Below are 16,731 nucleotides of genomic sequence, written 5' to 3'. Positions count from 1 at the left end.
TACAGTACTCACACAGCAGCAGGCGGTAACTGTGATCTGGATGGTGTTCCTTCCTGGTTGGCAGACTTGTTTCAGGTGCAGGGGCTTGTGGGACGTCTTGTTGTCGCCGCGCTCGATGGTGAGGGGCGTGGCGTTAACACTGACCTGCACAGAGGAAAGGAAGATTAGTGTGTGTGTGTGTGTGTGTGTGTGTGTGTGTGTGTGTGTGTGGTGTTCTTACTGACCTGGACCGAGGCAGGCCAGTTGGTGTTCATTTGTCGGTCCTCGTGATGGTAACATTTAAACTGCAACTCCAGATCTGACCTGCAGGGGGACAGAGCAGAACAACTTGTCATTTAAACTGCAGCTCCACATCTGACCTGCAGGGGGACAGAGCAGAACACCCTGTCATTTAAACTGCAGCTCCACATCTGACCTGCAGGGGGACAGAGCAGAACACCCTGTCATTTAAACTGCAGCTCCACATCTGACCTGCAGGGGGACAGAGCAGAACACCCTGTCATTTAAACTGCAGCTCCACATCTGTCCTGTAGGGGGACAGAGCAGAACTAGCGTGGCCAGACTGTAACCTTGCATTCGCTCTAGGAGAAGGATTGACCAAAGCTAGTGCATCTATAAAAGGGCTGATTACAATGTACACTCTGCCTAAGGTTCATAAAATGTACAGATTATTTTCACTGCATACTACTGTATGACAGAGAGGGTAGGGTATAGGGTGTTGGGGTAGGGTATAGGGTTAGGGTGTGGGTTGGTATATGGTGTTGGGGTAGGGTATATGGTTAGGGTGTGGGTAGGGTATAGGGTGTTGGGGTAGGGTATAGGGTTAGAGTGTAGGGTAATGTTAGAGTGTGGGTAAGGTGTTGGGGTAGGGTATAAGGTTAGAGTGTTAGGGTTATGGTTAGAGTGTGGGTAGGGTATATGGTTAGAGTGTGGGTAGGGTATAGGGTGTTGGGGTAGGGTATAGAGTTAGAGTGTGGGTAGGGTATATGGTTAGAGTGTGGGTAGGGTATATGGTTAGAGTGTGGGTAGGGTATATGGTGTTGGGGTAGGGTATATGGTTAGGGTGTGGGTAGGGTATAGGGTGTTGGGGTAGGGTATAGGGTTAGAGTGTGGGTCGTGTATATGGTGTTGGGGTAGGGTTTATGGTTAGGGTGTAGGGTGTAGAGTTTGAGTGCAGGTTAGGGTGGGTAGGGTATATGGTGTTGGGGTAGGGTATATGGTGTTGGGGTAGGGTATAGGGTTAGAGTGTGGGTAGGGTATAGGGTGTTGGGGTAGGGTATAGGGTATAGGGTGTTGGGGTAGGGTATATGGTTAGAGTGTGGGTAGGGTATATGGTTAGAGTGTGGGTAGGGTATATGGTGTTGGGGTAGGGTATATGGTTAGAGTGTGGGTAGGGTATAGGGTGTTGGGGTAGGGTATAGGGTATAGGGTGTTGGGGTAGGGTATATGGTTAGAGTGTGGGTAGGGTATATGGTGTTGGGGTAGGGTTTATGGTGTTGGGGTAGGGTAATTGGTGTTGGGGTAGGGTATAGGGTTAGAGTGTGGGTAGGGTATATCGTGTTGGGGTAGGGTACATGGTTAGAGTGTGGGTAGGGTATATGGTGTTGGGGTAGGGTTTAGGGTTAGAGTGTGGGTAGGGTATATGGTGTTGGGGTAGGGTATAGGGTTAGAGTGTGGGTAGGGTATAGGGTGTTGGGGTAGGGTATATGGTTAGAGTGTGGGTAGGGTATATGGTGTTGGGGTAGAGTATATGGTTAGAGTGTGGGTAGGGTATATGGTGTTAGGGTAGGGTATATGGTTAGAGTGTGGGTAGGGTATATGGTGTTGGGGTAGGGTTAGGGTTAGAGTGTGGGTAGGGTATATGGTGTTGGGGTAGGGTATATGGATAGAGTGTGGGTAGGGTATATGGTGTTGGGGTAGGGTATATGGTTAGAGTGTGGGTAGGGTATATGGTGTTAGGGTAGGGTATATGGTTAGAGTGTGGGTAGGATATATGGTGTTGGGGTAGGGTATAGGGTTAGAGTGTGGGTAGGGTATATGGTGTTGGGGTAGGGTATAGGGTTAGAGTGTGGGTAGGGTATATGGTGTTGGGATAGGGTCTTTCGTGTTGGGGTAGGGTATATGGTGTTGGGGTAGGGTATATGGTTAGAGTGTGGGGAGGGTATATGGTGTTGGGGTAGGGTATATGGTTAGAGTGTGGGTAGGGTATATGGTGTTGGGGTAGGGTATATGGTTAGAGTGTGGGGAGGGTATATGGTGTTGGGGTAGGGTATATGGTTAGAGTGTGGGTAGGGTATATGGTGTTGGGGTAGGGTATATGGTTAGAGTGTGGGTAGGGTATATGGTGTTGGGGTAGGGTATATGGTTAGAGTGTGGGGAGGGTATATGGTGTTGGGGTAGGGTATATGGTGTTGGGGTAGGATATATGGTTAGAGTGTGGGTAGGGTATATGGTTAGAGTGTGGGTAGGGTATATGGTGTTGGGGTAGGGTATAGGGTTAGAGTGTGGGTAGGGTATATGGTTAGAGTGTGGGTAGGGTATATGGTTAGAGTGTGGGTAGGGTATATGGTGTTGGGGTAGGGTATATGGTTAGAGGGTGGGTAGGGTATATGGTGTTGGGGTAGGGTATATGGTTAGGGTGTGGGTAGGGTAGGGTATATGGTTAGGGTGTAGGGGTAGAGTGCAGGTTAGGTTGTGGGTAGGGTATATGGTGTTGGGGTAGGGTATAGGGTTAGGGTGTGGGTAGGGTAGGGTATATGGTTAGGGTGTAGGGTGTAGAGTTAGAGTGCAGGTTAGGGTGTGGGTAGGGTATAGGGTTAGGGTGTAGAGGTAGAGTGCAGGTTAGTGTGTGGGTAGGGTATAGGGTTAGGGTGTAGAGGTAGAGTGCAGTTTAGGGTGTGCGGCAGGGGTATCCAACTCTTACACTATGAGGTCCAGAGTCTGATGGCTTTCTGATCTACCTGATAATTAATTGCACCCAACTGGTGTCTCGGGTCTAAATCAGTCCCTGATTAGAGGGGAGAATGGGGAAAACACAGTGGATCTGACCTCCAGGTCCAGAGTAGCATTTGAGAGGTGTAGAAGAAAGCCTTACCTCCACACGAGGGTCTGGTGTACGGAGGGGCGGAGGTGGAAGACATGGTTACTGACCGCCAAATTGTGCTCCAGTCTGAAGGGCTCTAGGACCACCCCGTCCCTCACCGGGAAGGTCAGACGCAGCTCCTCGTTGGGGTTGGCTGGGAGAGAGAAGAAAAAGGAGACGGTCAGACACAGCTCCTCGTTGGGGTTGGCTGGGAGAGAGAAGAAAAAGGAGACTGTCAGACGCAGCTCCTCGTTGGGGTTGGCTGGGAGAGAGAAGAAAAAGGAGACTGTCAGACACAGCTACTCGTTGGGGTTGGCTGGGAGAGAGAAGAAAAAGGAGACAGTCAGACGCAGCTCCTCGTTGGGGTTGGCTGGGAGAGAGAAGAAAAAGGAGACGGTCAGACACAGCTCCTCGTTGGGGTTGGCTGGGAGAGAGAAGAAAAAGGAGACGGTCAGACACAGCTCCTCGTTGGGGTTGGCTGGGAGAGAGAAGAAAAAGGAGACGGTCAGACACAGCTCCTCGTTGAGGTTGGCTGGGAGAGAGAAGAAAAAGGAGAAGGTCAGACACAGCTCCTCGTTGGGGTTGGCTGGGAGAGAGAAGAAAAAGGAGACGGTCAGACACAGCTCCTCGTTGGGGTTGGCTGGGCGAGAGAAGAAAAAGGAGACGGTCAGACACAGCTCCTCGTTGGGGTTGGCTGGGAGAGAGAAGAAAAAGGAGACGGTCAGACACAGCTCCTCGTTGGGGTTGGCTGGGCGAGAGAAGAAAAAGGAGAAGGTCAGACACAGCTCCTCATTGGGGTTGGCTGGGAGAGAGAAGAAAAAGGAGACGGTCAGACACAGCTCCTCGTTGGGGTTGGCTGGGAGAGAGAAGAAAAAGGAGAAGGTCAGACACAGCTCCTCGTTGGGGTTGGCTGGGCGAGAGAAGAAAAAGGAGAAGGTCAGACACAGCTCCTCGTTGGGGTTGGCTGGGAGAGAGAAGAAAAAGGAGAAGGTCAGACACAGCTCCTCGTTGGGGTTGGCTGGGAGAGAGAAGAAAAAGGAGACGGTCAGACACAGCTCCTCGTTGGGGTTGGCTGGGAGAGAGAAGAAAAAGGAGAAGGTCAGACACAGCTCCTCGTTGGGGTTGGCTGGGAGAGAGAAGAAAAAGGAGAAGGTCAGACACAGCTCCTCGTTGGGGTTGGCTGGGAGAGAGAAGAAAAAGGAGACGGTCAGACACAGCTCCTCGTTGGGGTTGGCTGGGAGAGAGAAGAAAAAGGAGAAGGTCAGACGTTTCCTCAAATAAAGGTTGGTTGGTGATACCGTACCAATTACACTGAATCTTTATTCAAACACTTTTATTTATTTCACTTTTCACCAAAGTCTCTTCTTCAAGGGACCAAAAATGCAGAAAATAACAACGGTTCACTGATGACGGGACAATAAAGTTAATTCGAATGACAAAGGGACATGTAAAGATTAGGTATCAGATGAGGACATGATGACAGTTGGGACAGGAAGTCCTCTGCTGTGACACTATGTAAAGAGACTAACCTGGAGGTGGAGGAAGTGTGTGTGTGTGTGTGTGTGTGTGTGTGTGTGTGTGTGTGTGTGTGTGTGTGTGTGTGTGTGTGCGAGAGAGACAGAGAGAGAGAGAGAGAGAGAGAGACACTGCACATCGCATAACATAACATTGTTAAAGGTCTCTATTCCCTTGGAACTTTTGTGAGTGTAAATGTTTACTTAAGTTTCCCACACCAATAAAGCCTTGAATTGGCTTTTTGAATTGAGAGACTGACTGACCTGGAGGAGGAGGAGGAAGAGCGGTGATATTTGGTTTGATGTCTGGCGGGAAGGGGGGCTTGACGTCACGATTTGGAGACATGTAGGGAGGGATACTACTTCCTGGGGTCATGGGCGGGGTCGGGTTGCCATGCACCGGGGAGTGGGCGTAGTAACCCACCGGTCGAGGAGGCTGCAAGGATTATAAATATAAATATAATTGTATTATTATCATTTTAAATAATTAAATAACTATTTGTAGGTAGAAACACTTAAAAAAATACTTGATTTGAATATAAACATTTGGAATATGTATTAACACCCATAAATATATAACTAGATTAAATCAAATGTGGCCTATTTCATCAGGTATCGTACATTCGTGTTAGTAAGGTGATCGTACAGCCTACCCCATTCATATTGCCTTGGCTGTACTGATATCCACTCCCAGAGAAGTTGTTACTTTGACCGTTGAAAGGCTCTTGCTGCAACAACAACAAAAAAACAGAACAAAACATTAGATAACCTAGCTATAATGGTGCAGAACTCAGTACACATACACTGTTAGTAGTCACTCACTATGGACTCCAGTACAGGTTTCTCCAACCCTGTTCCTGGAGAGAGACCCTCCTGTAGGTTTTAACTCCAACCCTGTTCCTGGAGAGAGACCTTCCTGTAGGTTTTAACTCCAACCCTATTCCTGGAGAGAGACCCTCCTGTAGGTTTTAACTCCAACCCTGTTCCTGGAGAGAGACCCTCCTGTAGGTTTTAACTCCGACCCTGTTCCTGGAGAGAGACCCTCCTGTAGGTTTTAACTCCAACCCTGTTCCTGGAGAGAGACCCTCCTGTAGGTTTTAACTCACCCTGTTCCTGGAGAGACCCTCCTGTAGGTTTTAACTCCAACCCTGTTCCTGGAGAGAGACCCTCCTGTAGGTTTTAACTCCAACCCTGTTCCTGGAGAGAGACCCTCCTGTAGGTTTTAACTCCAACCCTGTTCCTGGAGAGAGACCCTCCTGTAGGTTTTAACTCCAACCCTGTTCCTGGAGAGAGACCCTCCTGTAGGTTTTAACTCCAACCCTGTTCCTGGAGAGAGACCCTCCTGTAGGTGTTATCTCCCCAGGAGCAGTGTTGGATGGTATCTCAGGGTTGGAGGGTATCTATGGGTTGGAGGGTGTCTCTGGGTTGGAGGGTGTCTCTGGGTTGGAGGGGATCTCTGGGTTGGAGGGGATCTCTGGGTTGGAGGGGATCTCTGGGTTGGAGGGTGTCTCTGGGTTGGAGGGGATCTCATGGTTGGAGGGTATCTCTGGGTTGGAGGATATCTCTGGGTTGGAGGGTATTTCTGGGTTGGAGGGTATCTCATGGTTGGAGGGTATCTCATGGTTGGAGGGTATCTCTGGGTTGGAGGGTATCTCTGGGTTAGAGGGTATTTCTGGGTTGGAGGGTATTTCTGGGTTGGAGGGTATTTCTGGGTTGGAGGGTATTTCATGGTTGGAGGGTATCTCTGGGTTGGAGGGGATCTCTGGGTTGGAGGGGATCTCTGGGTTGGAGGGCATCTCATGGTTGAAGAGGATCTCATGGTTGAAGGGTATCTCTGGGTTGAAGGGTATCTCTGGGTTGGAGAGGATATCATGGTTGGAGAGGATCTCTGGGTTGGAGGGTATCTCTGGGTTGGAGGGAATATCATGGTTGGAGGGTATCTCTGGGTTGGAGGGGATCTCATGGTTGGAGGGTATCTCTGGGTTGAAGGGTATCTCTGGGTTGAAGGGTATCTCTGGGTTGGAGAGTATCTCATGGTTGGTGGGTATCTCTGGGTTGGAGGGTATCTCTGGTTTGGAGGGTATCTCTGGGTTGGAGGGAATATCATGGTTGGAGGGTATCTCTGGGTTGGAGGGAATCTCATGGTTGGAGGGTATCTCTGGGTTGGAGGGGATCTCATGGTTGGAGGGTATCTCTGGGTTGGAGAGGATCTCTGGGTTGGAGGGTATCTCTGGGTTGAAGGGTATCTCTGGGTTGAAGGGTATCTCTGGGTTGAAGGGTATCTCTGGGTTGGAGAGTATCTCTGGGTTGGAGAGTATCTCATGGTTGGTGGGTATCTCTGGGTTGGAGGGAATATCATGGTTGGAGGGTATCTCTGGGCTGGAGGGTATCTCTGGGTTGGAGGGTATCTCTGGTTTGGAGGGTATCTCTGGGTTGGAGGGAATATCATGGTTGGAGGGTATCTCTGGGTTGGAGGGAATCTCATGGTTGGAGGGTATCTCTGGGTTGGAGGGGATCTCTGGGTTGGAGGGTATCTCTGGGTTGGAGGGTATCTCTGGGTTGAAGGGTATCTCTGGATTGGAGGGTATCTCTGGGTTGGAGAGTATTTCTGGGTTGGAGGGTATCTCTGGGTTGGTGGGTATCTCTGGGTTGAAGGGTATCTCTGGGTTGGGGTATCTCTGGGTTGGAGGGTATTTCTGGGTTGGAGGGTATCTCTGGGTTGGAGGGGATCTCATGGTTGGAGGGTGTCTCTGGGATGGAGGGTATCTCTGGGTTGGAGGGGATCTCATAGTTGGAGGGGATCTCTGGGTTGGAGGGTATCTCTCCAGCAACAGGGTTGGGGGGTATCTCTCCAGCAACAGCGTTGGGTGTATCTCTCCAGCAACAGGATTGGGTGTATCTCTCCAGCAATAGGGTTGGGGGGTAACTCTCCCGGAACAGGGTTGGAGGGCCCTGCTCTAGTGTATATGGCTGCTTACCTTGTAGTACTGTCCCATGGCCCCTCCAGGAGGGGGGTAATGGCCCTGGATCTGCTGCCCACCAGGCATTCTCTGGCCTGGGTAGTTGGGGGATGGGAGTGGCCTGGAGGGGTTGGGGGTGTGGGTGGGGTACTGGTTCTGCTGCTGAGGGAACCCTTGGCCATTCGGTCCTGGACCATACTGCTGCCCTCCGTAGTTAGGCTTCATAGGGAGGAACACAAGAAGGAAATATATTACAGTTAAGTATTTCATCAAGTAGTTGATTGATTGGACAATTATGATGAAGTTATCAATAGACAGGCTAGGGAGGAATATATTACAATAATTACACATAAAAGGTACAAATAAAGTACTAACTACTCATAATACTATACAATATCTGATCCAGGAAATTACCATCCAATAGGAAGTTACCATCCAATAGGAAGTTACCATCCAATAGAAAGTTACCATCCCCATCCAATAGGAAGATACCATCCAATAGGAGGTTACCATCCCCATCCAATAGAAAGTTACCATCCAATAGGAAGTTACCATCCAATAGAAAGTTACCATCCAATAGGAAGTTACCATCCAATAGGAAGTTACCATCCAATAGAAAGTTACCATCCAATAGAAAGTTACCATCCCCATCCAATAGGAAGATACCATCCAATAGGAGGTTACCATCCCCATCCATTAGAAAGTTACCATCCAATAGAAAGTTACCATCCAATAGAAAGTCACCATCCAATAGAAAGTCACCATCCAATAGAAAGTTACCATCCCCATCCAATAGGAAGTTACCATCCAATAGGAAGTTACCATCCCCATCCAATAGAAAGTTACCATCCCCATCCAATAGGAAGTTACCATCCAATAGGAAGTTACCATCCAATAGAACGTTTCCATCCAATAGAAAGTTACCATCCAATAGGAAGTTTCCATCCAATAGGAAGTTACCATCCAATAGGAAGTTACCATCCCCATCCAATAGAAAGTTACCATCCAATAGACAGTTACCATCCAATAGGAAGTTACCATCCAATAGGAAGTTACCATCCAATAGACAGTTACCATCCAATAGGAAGTTACCATCCAATATGAAGTTACCATCCAATAGAAAGTTACTTTCCAATAGACAGTTATCATTCAATAGGAAGTTACCATCCAATAGGAAGTTACCATCCAATAGGAAGTTACCATCCCCATCCAATAGGACGTTACCATCCAATAGGAAGTTACCATCCAATAGGAAGTTACCATCCAATAGACAGTTACCATCCAATAGAAAGTTACCATCCCCATCCAATAGGAAGTTACCATCCCCATCCAATAGGAAGTTACCATCCCCATCCAATAGGAAGTTACCATCCCCATCCAATAGGAAGTTACCATCCAATAGGAAGTTACCATCCCCATCCAATAGGAAGTTACCATCCAATAGGAAGTTACCATCCAATAGAAAGTTACCATCCAATAGAAAGATACCATCCAATAGGAAGTTACCATCCAATAGAAAGTTACCATCCAATAGGAAGTTACCATCCAATAGACCGTTTCCATCCAATAGGAAGTTACCATCCCCATCCAATAGGAAGTTACCATCCAATAGAGAGTTTCCATCCAATAGAAAGTTACCATCCAATAGAAAGTTGCCATCCAATAGACAGTTTCCATCCAATAGGAAGTTACCATCCCCATCCAATAGAAAGTTACCATCCAATAGGAAGTTACCATCCCCATCCAATAGAAAGTTACCATCCAATAGAAAGTTACCATCCAATAGGAAGTTACCATCCAATAGGAACTGAATCATAGTAGATCATGTTTCATTTAACCAATAAGGCCCGAGGGGGTGTGGTATATGGCCAATATACCACAGCTAAAGGCTGTTCTTATACCCAAGCAACACAGCCCTTAGCTGTGGTATAGTGGTCCATATATCACAAACATCCAAAGTGCCTTATTGCTATTATAAACTGGTTACCAACGTAATTAGACCAGTAAAAATAATTGTTTCGTCATACCCATGGTATATGGTCTGATATACCACGGCTTTTCAGCCAATCAGGATTCAGGGCTCGAACCACCCAGTTTATAATGGAAATGAGCTAACTTTGCCTTAGTTTAACATCAATCGAGGGTAGCCTAATAAACACAGATAAGTATTTCAATATATACAGGGAGCCATATTGCTAATCATAATATAAAAATAATATCAGACACTATTATCCAAAGTGAGTTACAGTCACATGTGTATAAATGTTTTACATGTAGGTGGTCCCGGGAATTGAACTCACAATCCTGGCATTGCAAGCACCATGCTCAACCAACTGAGCTGTAGAGGAGTCATGGTAGTTTCACCCCCCACCCCTACCTGACAGATTCACTCACCTCTCCAGGGTAGGGTCTCTTCACACCCTGCATGCCCATACCCTGAGGCCTGCATCCTGGGTATCCCTGCTGGGGTATTCTCTGGGCAACGTGGCCTCCAAAGGGCACCATCCCCTGGGGCCGGGGATGGTTCATTCCCATGTGGGAGGAGACCATGTTGGAGGGGTTCATGCCCGGACCGGGGCCCATGTTCCCTGGGAGGGATGGAGGGCCCCTGGGACCCCCTGGCCCCTGGTTCATGAATTGGTTCTGGTAAGCCTGGCTGGGCCCCATCTGGAACGACGAAGTCATCTGGGAAAGAAGGACAGGGACCAATACAATAGACAGCTGAAAGTGGGATTAATGTGAAGCTGGAGGTGTATGTATGGACGTTACAACATACCGGTCCATACTGGTTCATGTCCTTGTTTTGAGTGTCCTGCTGCATGGCGGCAACAGTTGCCGTGGCAGTGGCGGTAGCAGTGGCGGCTGCCGCGGCGACGGCTGCGGCGGCGGCGGCAGCAGCAGGTTGGGTGAAGTCGCTAGGGGGACGAGAGTGGGGGGGCATGCCCACGCCACCAGGACCAGAGATAGGACCTCCAGGGTAACTAGTAGACAGGAAACAGAAGGTAGCGTCTGTCAGGATGCCAATAACTGAGTAAGTAGAGGGTAGGTGAGTGCAAAGTGATTGTGTTAGCCATGCTGCATAACACGATACATGGTTCTGCATACATACATTTATTCTATCCTACTTAAAACATTTTGTGACGGGGGGGCAGTTTTTTTCATTTTTGGAAAAATAACGTTCCCGTAGTAAACGGGATATTTTGTCAGGACAAGATGCTAGAACATGCATATAATTGACAGCTTAGGATAAAAAACACTCTAAAGTTTCCAAAACTGTAAAAATATTGTCTAGGAGTATAACAGAACTGATATTGCAGGCGAAAGCCTGAGAACAATCCAATCCGGAAGTGACTCATCTTTTGAAAGCTCTGCGTTCCAATGCATCCCTATTGAGCAGTGAATGGGCTATCAACCAGATTACTTTTTCTCCGTATTCCCCAAGTTGTCTACAGCATTGTGATGTAGTTTTACGCATTTATGTTGAAGAATACCCGTAAGCGGCTATATTGCGCAAGTGGTCACCTGATGCTCTCAGAGTGATTCTCGCGTAAAATACAGAGGTAGCCATTATTTCAATCGGTCCTACTGAAAAACCAATTGTCCAGGTGGATATATTATCGAATAGATATTTGAAAAACACCTTGAGGATAGATTATAAACAACGTTTGCCATGTTTCTGTCGATAATATGGAGCTAATTTGGAATATTTTTCAATGTTTTCGTGACTGCAATTTCAGGGCGATTTTTCAGCCAAACGTGAAGAACAAACGGAGCTATTTCGCCTACAAAAATAATATTTTTGAAAAAAAGGAACATTGGCTATCTAACTGGGAGTCTCGTGAGTGAAAACATCCGAAGCTCATCAAAGGTAAACGATTTAATTTGATTGCTTTTCTGATTTCCGTGACCAAGTTACCTGCTGCTAGCTGGACAAAATGCTATGCTAGGCTATCGATAAACTTACACAAATGCTTGTCTAGCTTTGGCTCTACAGCATATTTTGAAAATCTGAGATGACAGGGTGATTAACAAAAGGCTGAGCTGTGTCTCAATATATTTCACTTGTGATTTTCATGAATAGGAATATTTTCTAGGAATATTTATGTCCGTTGCGTTATGCTAATTAGTGTCAGTCGATGATTACGCTCCCTCATGCAGGATGGGGAGTCACTGGAGGTTAAAACATTTGAAAAACATCAAAATGGTTCCCCCGCTACACGTGTTTCAGTATACAGCTGAGAGGTAACTTCAAGTTTAACCTTAATTTTTTAAGTGATTTTGAAACCCAACAAATTTGAGATTGAAATGGGTGACAACGTGTACTGACTGTCCTCTATTCACACCAACCAGAAAGCACATAAACCCCCCATACACTCACCGGGTTTCAACATGATTGTTCTATTCAATATTTCACAGACCCTTTACCGGTCTACCAGGCCGACTCCCCACTCTACCGGTCTACCAGGTTAACTCCCCACTCTACCGGTCTACCAGGTTAACTCTCCACACTCTACCGGTCTACCAGGCCAACTCCCCACTCTACCGGTCTACCAGGCCGACTCCCCACTCTACCGGTCTACCAGGTTAACTCCCCACTCTACCGGTCTACCAGGTTAACTCTCCACACTCTACCTGTCTACCAGGCTGACTCTCCACTCTACCGGTTGACCAGGTTAACTCTCCACACTACCTGTCTACCAGGTTAACTCCCCACTCTACCGGTCTACCAGCTTAACTCTCCACACTACCTGTCTACCAGGTTAGCTCTCCACACTCTATCCGTCTACCAGGCTGACTCTCCACTCTACCGGTCTACCAGGTTAACTCTCCACACTCTACCTGTCTACCAGGCTGACTCTCCACTCTACCGGTTGACCAGGTTAACTCTCCACACTACCTGTCTACCAGGTTAACTCTCCACACTCTACCTGTCTACCAGGCTGACTCTCCACTCTACCTGTTTACCAGGTTAACTCTCCACTCTACCGGTTTACCAGGCCTACTCTACCGGTCTACCAGGTTAACTCTCCACACTCTACCTGTCTACCAGGCTGATTCTCCACTCTACCTGGGGCGGCAGGGTAGCCTAGTGGTTAGAGCGTTGGACTAGTAACCGGAAGGTTGCAAGTTCAAACCCCCGAGCTGACAAGGTACAAATCTGTCGTTCTGCCCCTGAACAGGCAGTTAACCCACTGTTCCTAGGCCGTCATTGAAAATAAGAATTTGTTCTTAACTGACTTGCCTAGTTAAATAAAGGTTAAATAGAAAAAAATACCTGTCTACCAGGCTGACTCCCCACTCTACCAGTCTACCAGGCTGACTCCCCACTCTACCGGTCTACCAGGTTAACTCTCCACACTCTACCTGTCTACCAGGCTGACTCTCCACTCTACCGGTTTACCAGGTTAACTCTCCACTCTACCGGTCTACCAGGTTAACTCTCCACTCTACCTGTCTACCAGGCTGACTCTATATATAGAAAATGGTGCCATTTAGGACTCTACCATAAAGCCTCCCCACACTCACTTCCCCCCGAAGCCTCCTCCTCCCCCGCGGCCCACACTCACTTCCCCCTGAAGCCGCCTCCTCCTCCTCCTCCTCCCCCGCGGCCCACACTCACTTCCCCCCGAAGCCTCCTCCTCCCCCGGGGTAGCCCTGGCGTCCGTACAGGTCCTGCTGCATGTAAGCCTGGTTCTGCTGGCCCTTGTTGGGGAACTGCTGCTGCTGGCCTGGGTACTGGGGTGAGTTCATCCCCTGGTTGTTCCCAGACATACCCCCCTGACCCATGGGGTTACCGCCAGGGATCATGGGGTTACCATTGTTAGCCATGTGGTTTGCCAACACCTGGTGGGTAGACAGAAACAGATGTGTTTGGTTTAATATCAGTCTGTCATGATGTCTGTCAGGTAGTGACTGAGACCTGGGTGGCATGATGTCTGTCAGGGAGTGACTGAGACCTGGGTGGCATGATGTCTGTCAGGGAGTGACTGAGACCTGGGTGTCATGATGTCTGTCAGAGAGTGACTGAGACCTGGGTGTCATGATGTCTGTCAGGGAGTGACTGAGACCTGGGTGTCATGATGTCTGTCAGGGAGTGACTGAGACCTGAAACGGGCCTGGGCATGTCAAACACACTCGAGGCATCCATTATTAGTCAAATAAACAACCATTTACACATGCCCACTGGGCCAAAGATGGACTAGCTCATCTGGCATTTGCCAAAACTGCCCTATAGCCAGTCTGTCTCTACTCTGGCTGGAACTAACATAGATGAAATATTTAAATAACCCAAATTGTAAAGGGAAAGTTAGAAGACCATAATCTGAGTTCCATTGTCATGTGACAACCTGGCAATAGGCAAAACCTACTGTGCACCCTATCCGGCAGATTCCAAAAATCATCCAGTCAGATCAGGGGTCTAACTTTACCTCCCATTTATATGCTCAGGTTCTCAAACAGCTTAAAGTTAAACACAACAAGTCTACTGCGTTCCATGCCCAGAGCCAGGGAGCTTTGGAACGTTTTAATCAAACTTTAAAATCCTTGCTTCTTGCATACTGTACAGAACTGTCTGCAGATTGTGGATGAGGGGGCTACCTTGGCTGTTACTAGCTGCTCGTGAAGTAGTGCAGGAAAGCACAGGGTTTAGCCCAAATGACTTGGTCATAAGGTGCCTTTAGCAGTGTTGCAGGATGGTTGTTTTTTAAAATTTATTTTACCTTCATTTTACTAGGCAAGTCAGTTAAGAACAAATTCTTATTTTCAATGACGGCCTAGGAACAGTGATTTAACTGCCTGTTCAGGGGCAGAACGACAGATTTGTACCTTGTCAGCTCGGGGATTCGAACTTGCAACCTTTCGGTTACTAGTCCAACGCTCTAACCACTAGGCTACCCTGCCGCGTTTGCCTGAGGAACCACCTCAGAACCTTATTGACTATGTAAATGGTTTTAGGTTGAAGTTGGTGAACTGGCGAAAAAAACAACTAAAATGTTCTCAACGGAAAATGAAAGTGAAATATGACGGCTGAGCTGCGTGAGTTTAGTCCCGGTGATCGTGTACTCGCTCTTCTGCCTCTTGTAAGTTCACCTTTTCAGGCAAAATACTGTGGTCCTTTCACTGTGTTGCATAAAGTATCTGATTTGAACTAACTTATTGAAACCCCTGCTCATAGGAAGTCCTCTAAATTATGCCATGTGAATCTGTTAAAATGTTATCACTCCCATGATCTGAGCGGGGTTGAGGGCACTCCAGCGGGGAGGTCAGAGTTGACTGCTGCTCCAGTCACTGCATCTTGTGGCTTTAATTTGGTGGAGGGGGGAGAAGAGGAGGACGTTAGGGTTTCGGATGAGGTCTTACAAGGTCGGTTGAAAAACTCCCAGACTTTTCAAAACCTTGGGGTTTTGGTAGATCATTTAGACTCTGAGAAACGTGATGAATTGGTAGCTCTTATTAGAAACTACCCTGTTTTTCTTTTCTGACACTTCATCGCAAAACCCCACTTAATTGAGCACGATATAGACATCGGAGATGCTAAGCCTATCAAACAGAGATTTTATCGTGTATTTGAGGAGAAGAGATTGAACCTGGAAACAGAGGTGTAGTATATGTTGGACAATGGTATCGCGGAGCCATGTTGTTCAAAATGGGCTTCACCCTGTCTTTTGGTCAAAAAGTCTGATTCCACTTTCAGACCTTGCACTGATTATAGAGAAGTTAAAAATGTTACTAAAGCAGACCTTTACCCTCTTCCTAGGATGAAGGACTGTATTGATCAAGTTGGGTCAGCAAATGTGATCTTTTTAAAGGGATATTGGCAAGTACCCCTTACCAAAAGAGCTTGTGAGATTGCTGCTTTTTATAACTCTGTCTGGTTTGTTCTCTTATACAGTGATGCCAAGGTTGTTGGTCAGGGTTTTAGTCTGTCCCGTGGTCAAGGTCCAGGCTGTGAAGCAGTTCCCACAGCCGTCCACAAAGAAAGAACTGATGCGCTTCCTGGGAATGGCGGGGTACTACCGTGCAAACTTTTCAGTAGTAGTGTCCCCCCCCTGACCAATCTGTTGAAGGCTGAATTGATTTGGTCCACTCAGTGTCAAGAGGCATTTGATGCAGTTGAGGCTCTTTTGTGTTTAGCATCTGTGTTGGCAGCACCACCTTTTTAGGAAACCTTTCAAATTGCAGGTAGACGTCAGTCAAATCGGCGCTGGGACTGCGCTTCTCCAGGAGAATGATAACAATGTTGAGTGTCCAGTCAGTTTCCCGGAAATGTAATAAGTATCAGATGAAACTGTTCTGTGATTGAAAAGGAGGCTTTAGGTCTCATTTTGGGTTTTACTTCGAGGGCTATGTTGGTTCTGGTTTGACCCCTGTAACTGTGTTCACGGACCACAACCCACCTGTTTTTCTGCTCTGTCCCGTGCTCCTTTAACCTAGTTTGTATCTTCTCTCTGCTGACCTCTACGGGCTGTCTGCGCCCTCTTTCCTCTTATTAAATTGCTCCCCAGGTAACAGGGCTGCCGAGTTTGAGGGGCGGACAGTCAGTTGGGGGACACGGGGCTACTACTAGGAGACGGGACTGGTATTCTCTTTTTTTTTGGGGGGGGGGGGGTTGAATTGTTTTGAATATGTTGGAGGAAGTTGGGATGAGGGTGGGACCCTCATTTTAAGGAAGGGGGTGTCGCGGCTCCTCCTCTGCACTGCAGTGGGTCGTTAGTGATTGGAGCTCTAAGTATTTAAACTGTGTCACTCTCTCTCTCTGCTCCTCCAGGTATGAACCTGTTTTGTTTGTTCTTTTGTAGGTTTGCATAGTTTTCACTCCGTCATTCACACACACAGATTCACGCATCCCTGCACGTTACATACACCTTACATTATGATACTTTCACACCTCATTCCTTTTTTTCTTAGTTTAAAGTTAATAGTTATACAATAAAACTTTTTTTTTTAATTGGCCTATACCTGTTGTTCGCATGCCCTCATTTTTGCCACAGACTATGAGCTGGCCTGTGACAATTATATATATATATCCTACCCTATAGGAGAACGGCAAGGAATCACAATCACAACACAAAAACAAAAAACTATAAAACTGCTCAAATTAATCTAGAAAGAAACTGATCTACATGGTTCAAGTCAATTTGATGACATTTATGAGAGCCGGGCAAGATGAACCTAC

General features: G+C 47.4%; 1 protein-coding gene across 1 annotated transcript in view; it reads right to left on the bottom strand.

Moving 5' to 3' along the window:
- LOC115122124 (zinc finger MIZ domain-containing protein 1-like) overlaps nt 1–16,731 on the bottom strand; it is a 142,701-nt gene that overhangs the window by 17,975 nt on the left and 107,995 nt on the right. The window contains exons 5-13 of the mRNA XM_065008450.1: nt 13,177–13,400; nt 10,333–10,537; nt 9,951–10,241; nt 7,575–7,775; nt 5,250–5,324; nt 4,861–5,032; nt 3,095–3,236; nt 225–303; nt 13–144 (exon numbers count right to left, since the gene is read on the bottom strand). Coding sequence (XP_064864522.1) covers nt 13–144; nt 225–303; nt 3,095–3,236; nt 4,861–5,032; nt 5,250–5,324; nt 7,575–7,775; nt 9,951–10,241; nt 10,333–10,537; nt 13,177–13,400 — 1,521 coding nt within the window. The remainder of the gene's footprint in view (nt 1–12; nt 145–224; nt 304–3,094; nt 3,237–4,860; nt 5,033–5,249; nt 5,325–7,574; nt 7,776–9,950; nt 10,242–10,332; nt 10,538–13,176; nt 13,401–16,731) is intronic.

Source organism: Oncorhynchus nerka, linkage group LG23 (assembly GCF_034236695.1).
Source record: "Oncorhynchus nerka isolate Pitt River linkage group LG23, Oner_Uvic_2.0, whole genome shotgun sequence".
Classification (NCBI taxonomy): Eukaryota; Metazoa; Chordata; class Actinopteri; order Salmoniformes; family Salmonidae; genus Oncorhynchus; species Oncorhynchus nerka.
Note: the sequence above shows the minus strand (reverse complement) of the source record. Positions and strands in the feature narration are given on the sequence as shown.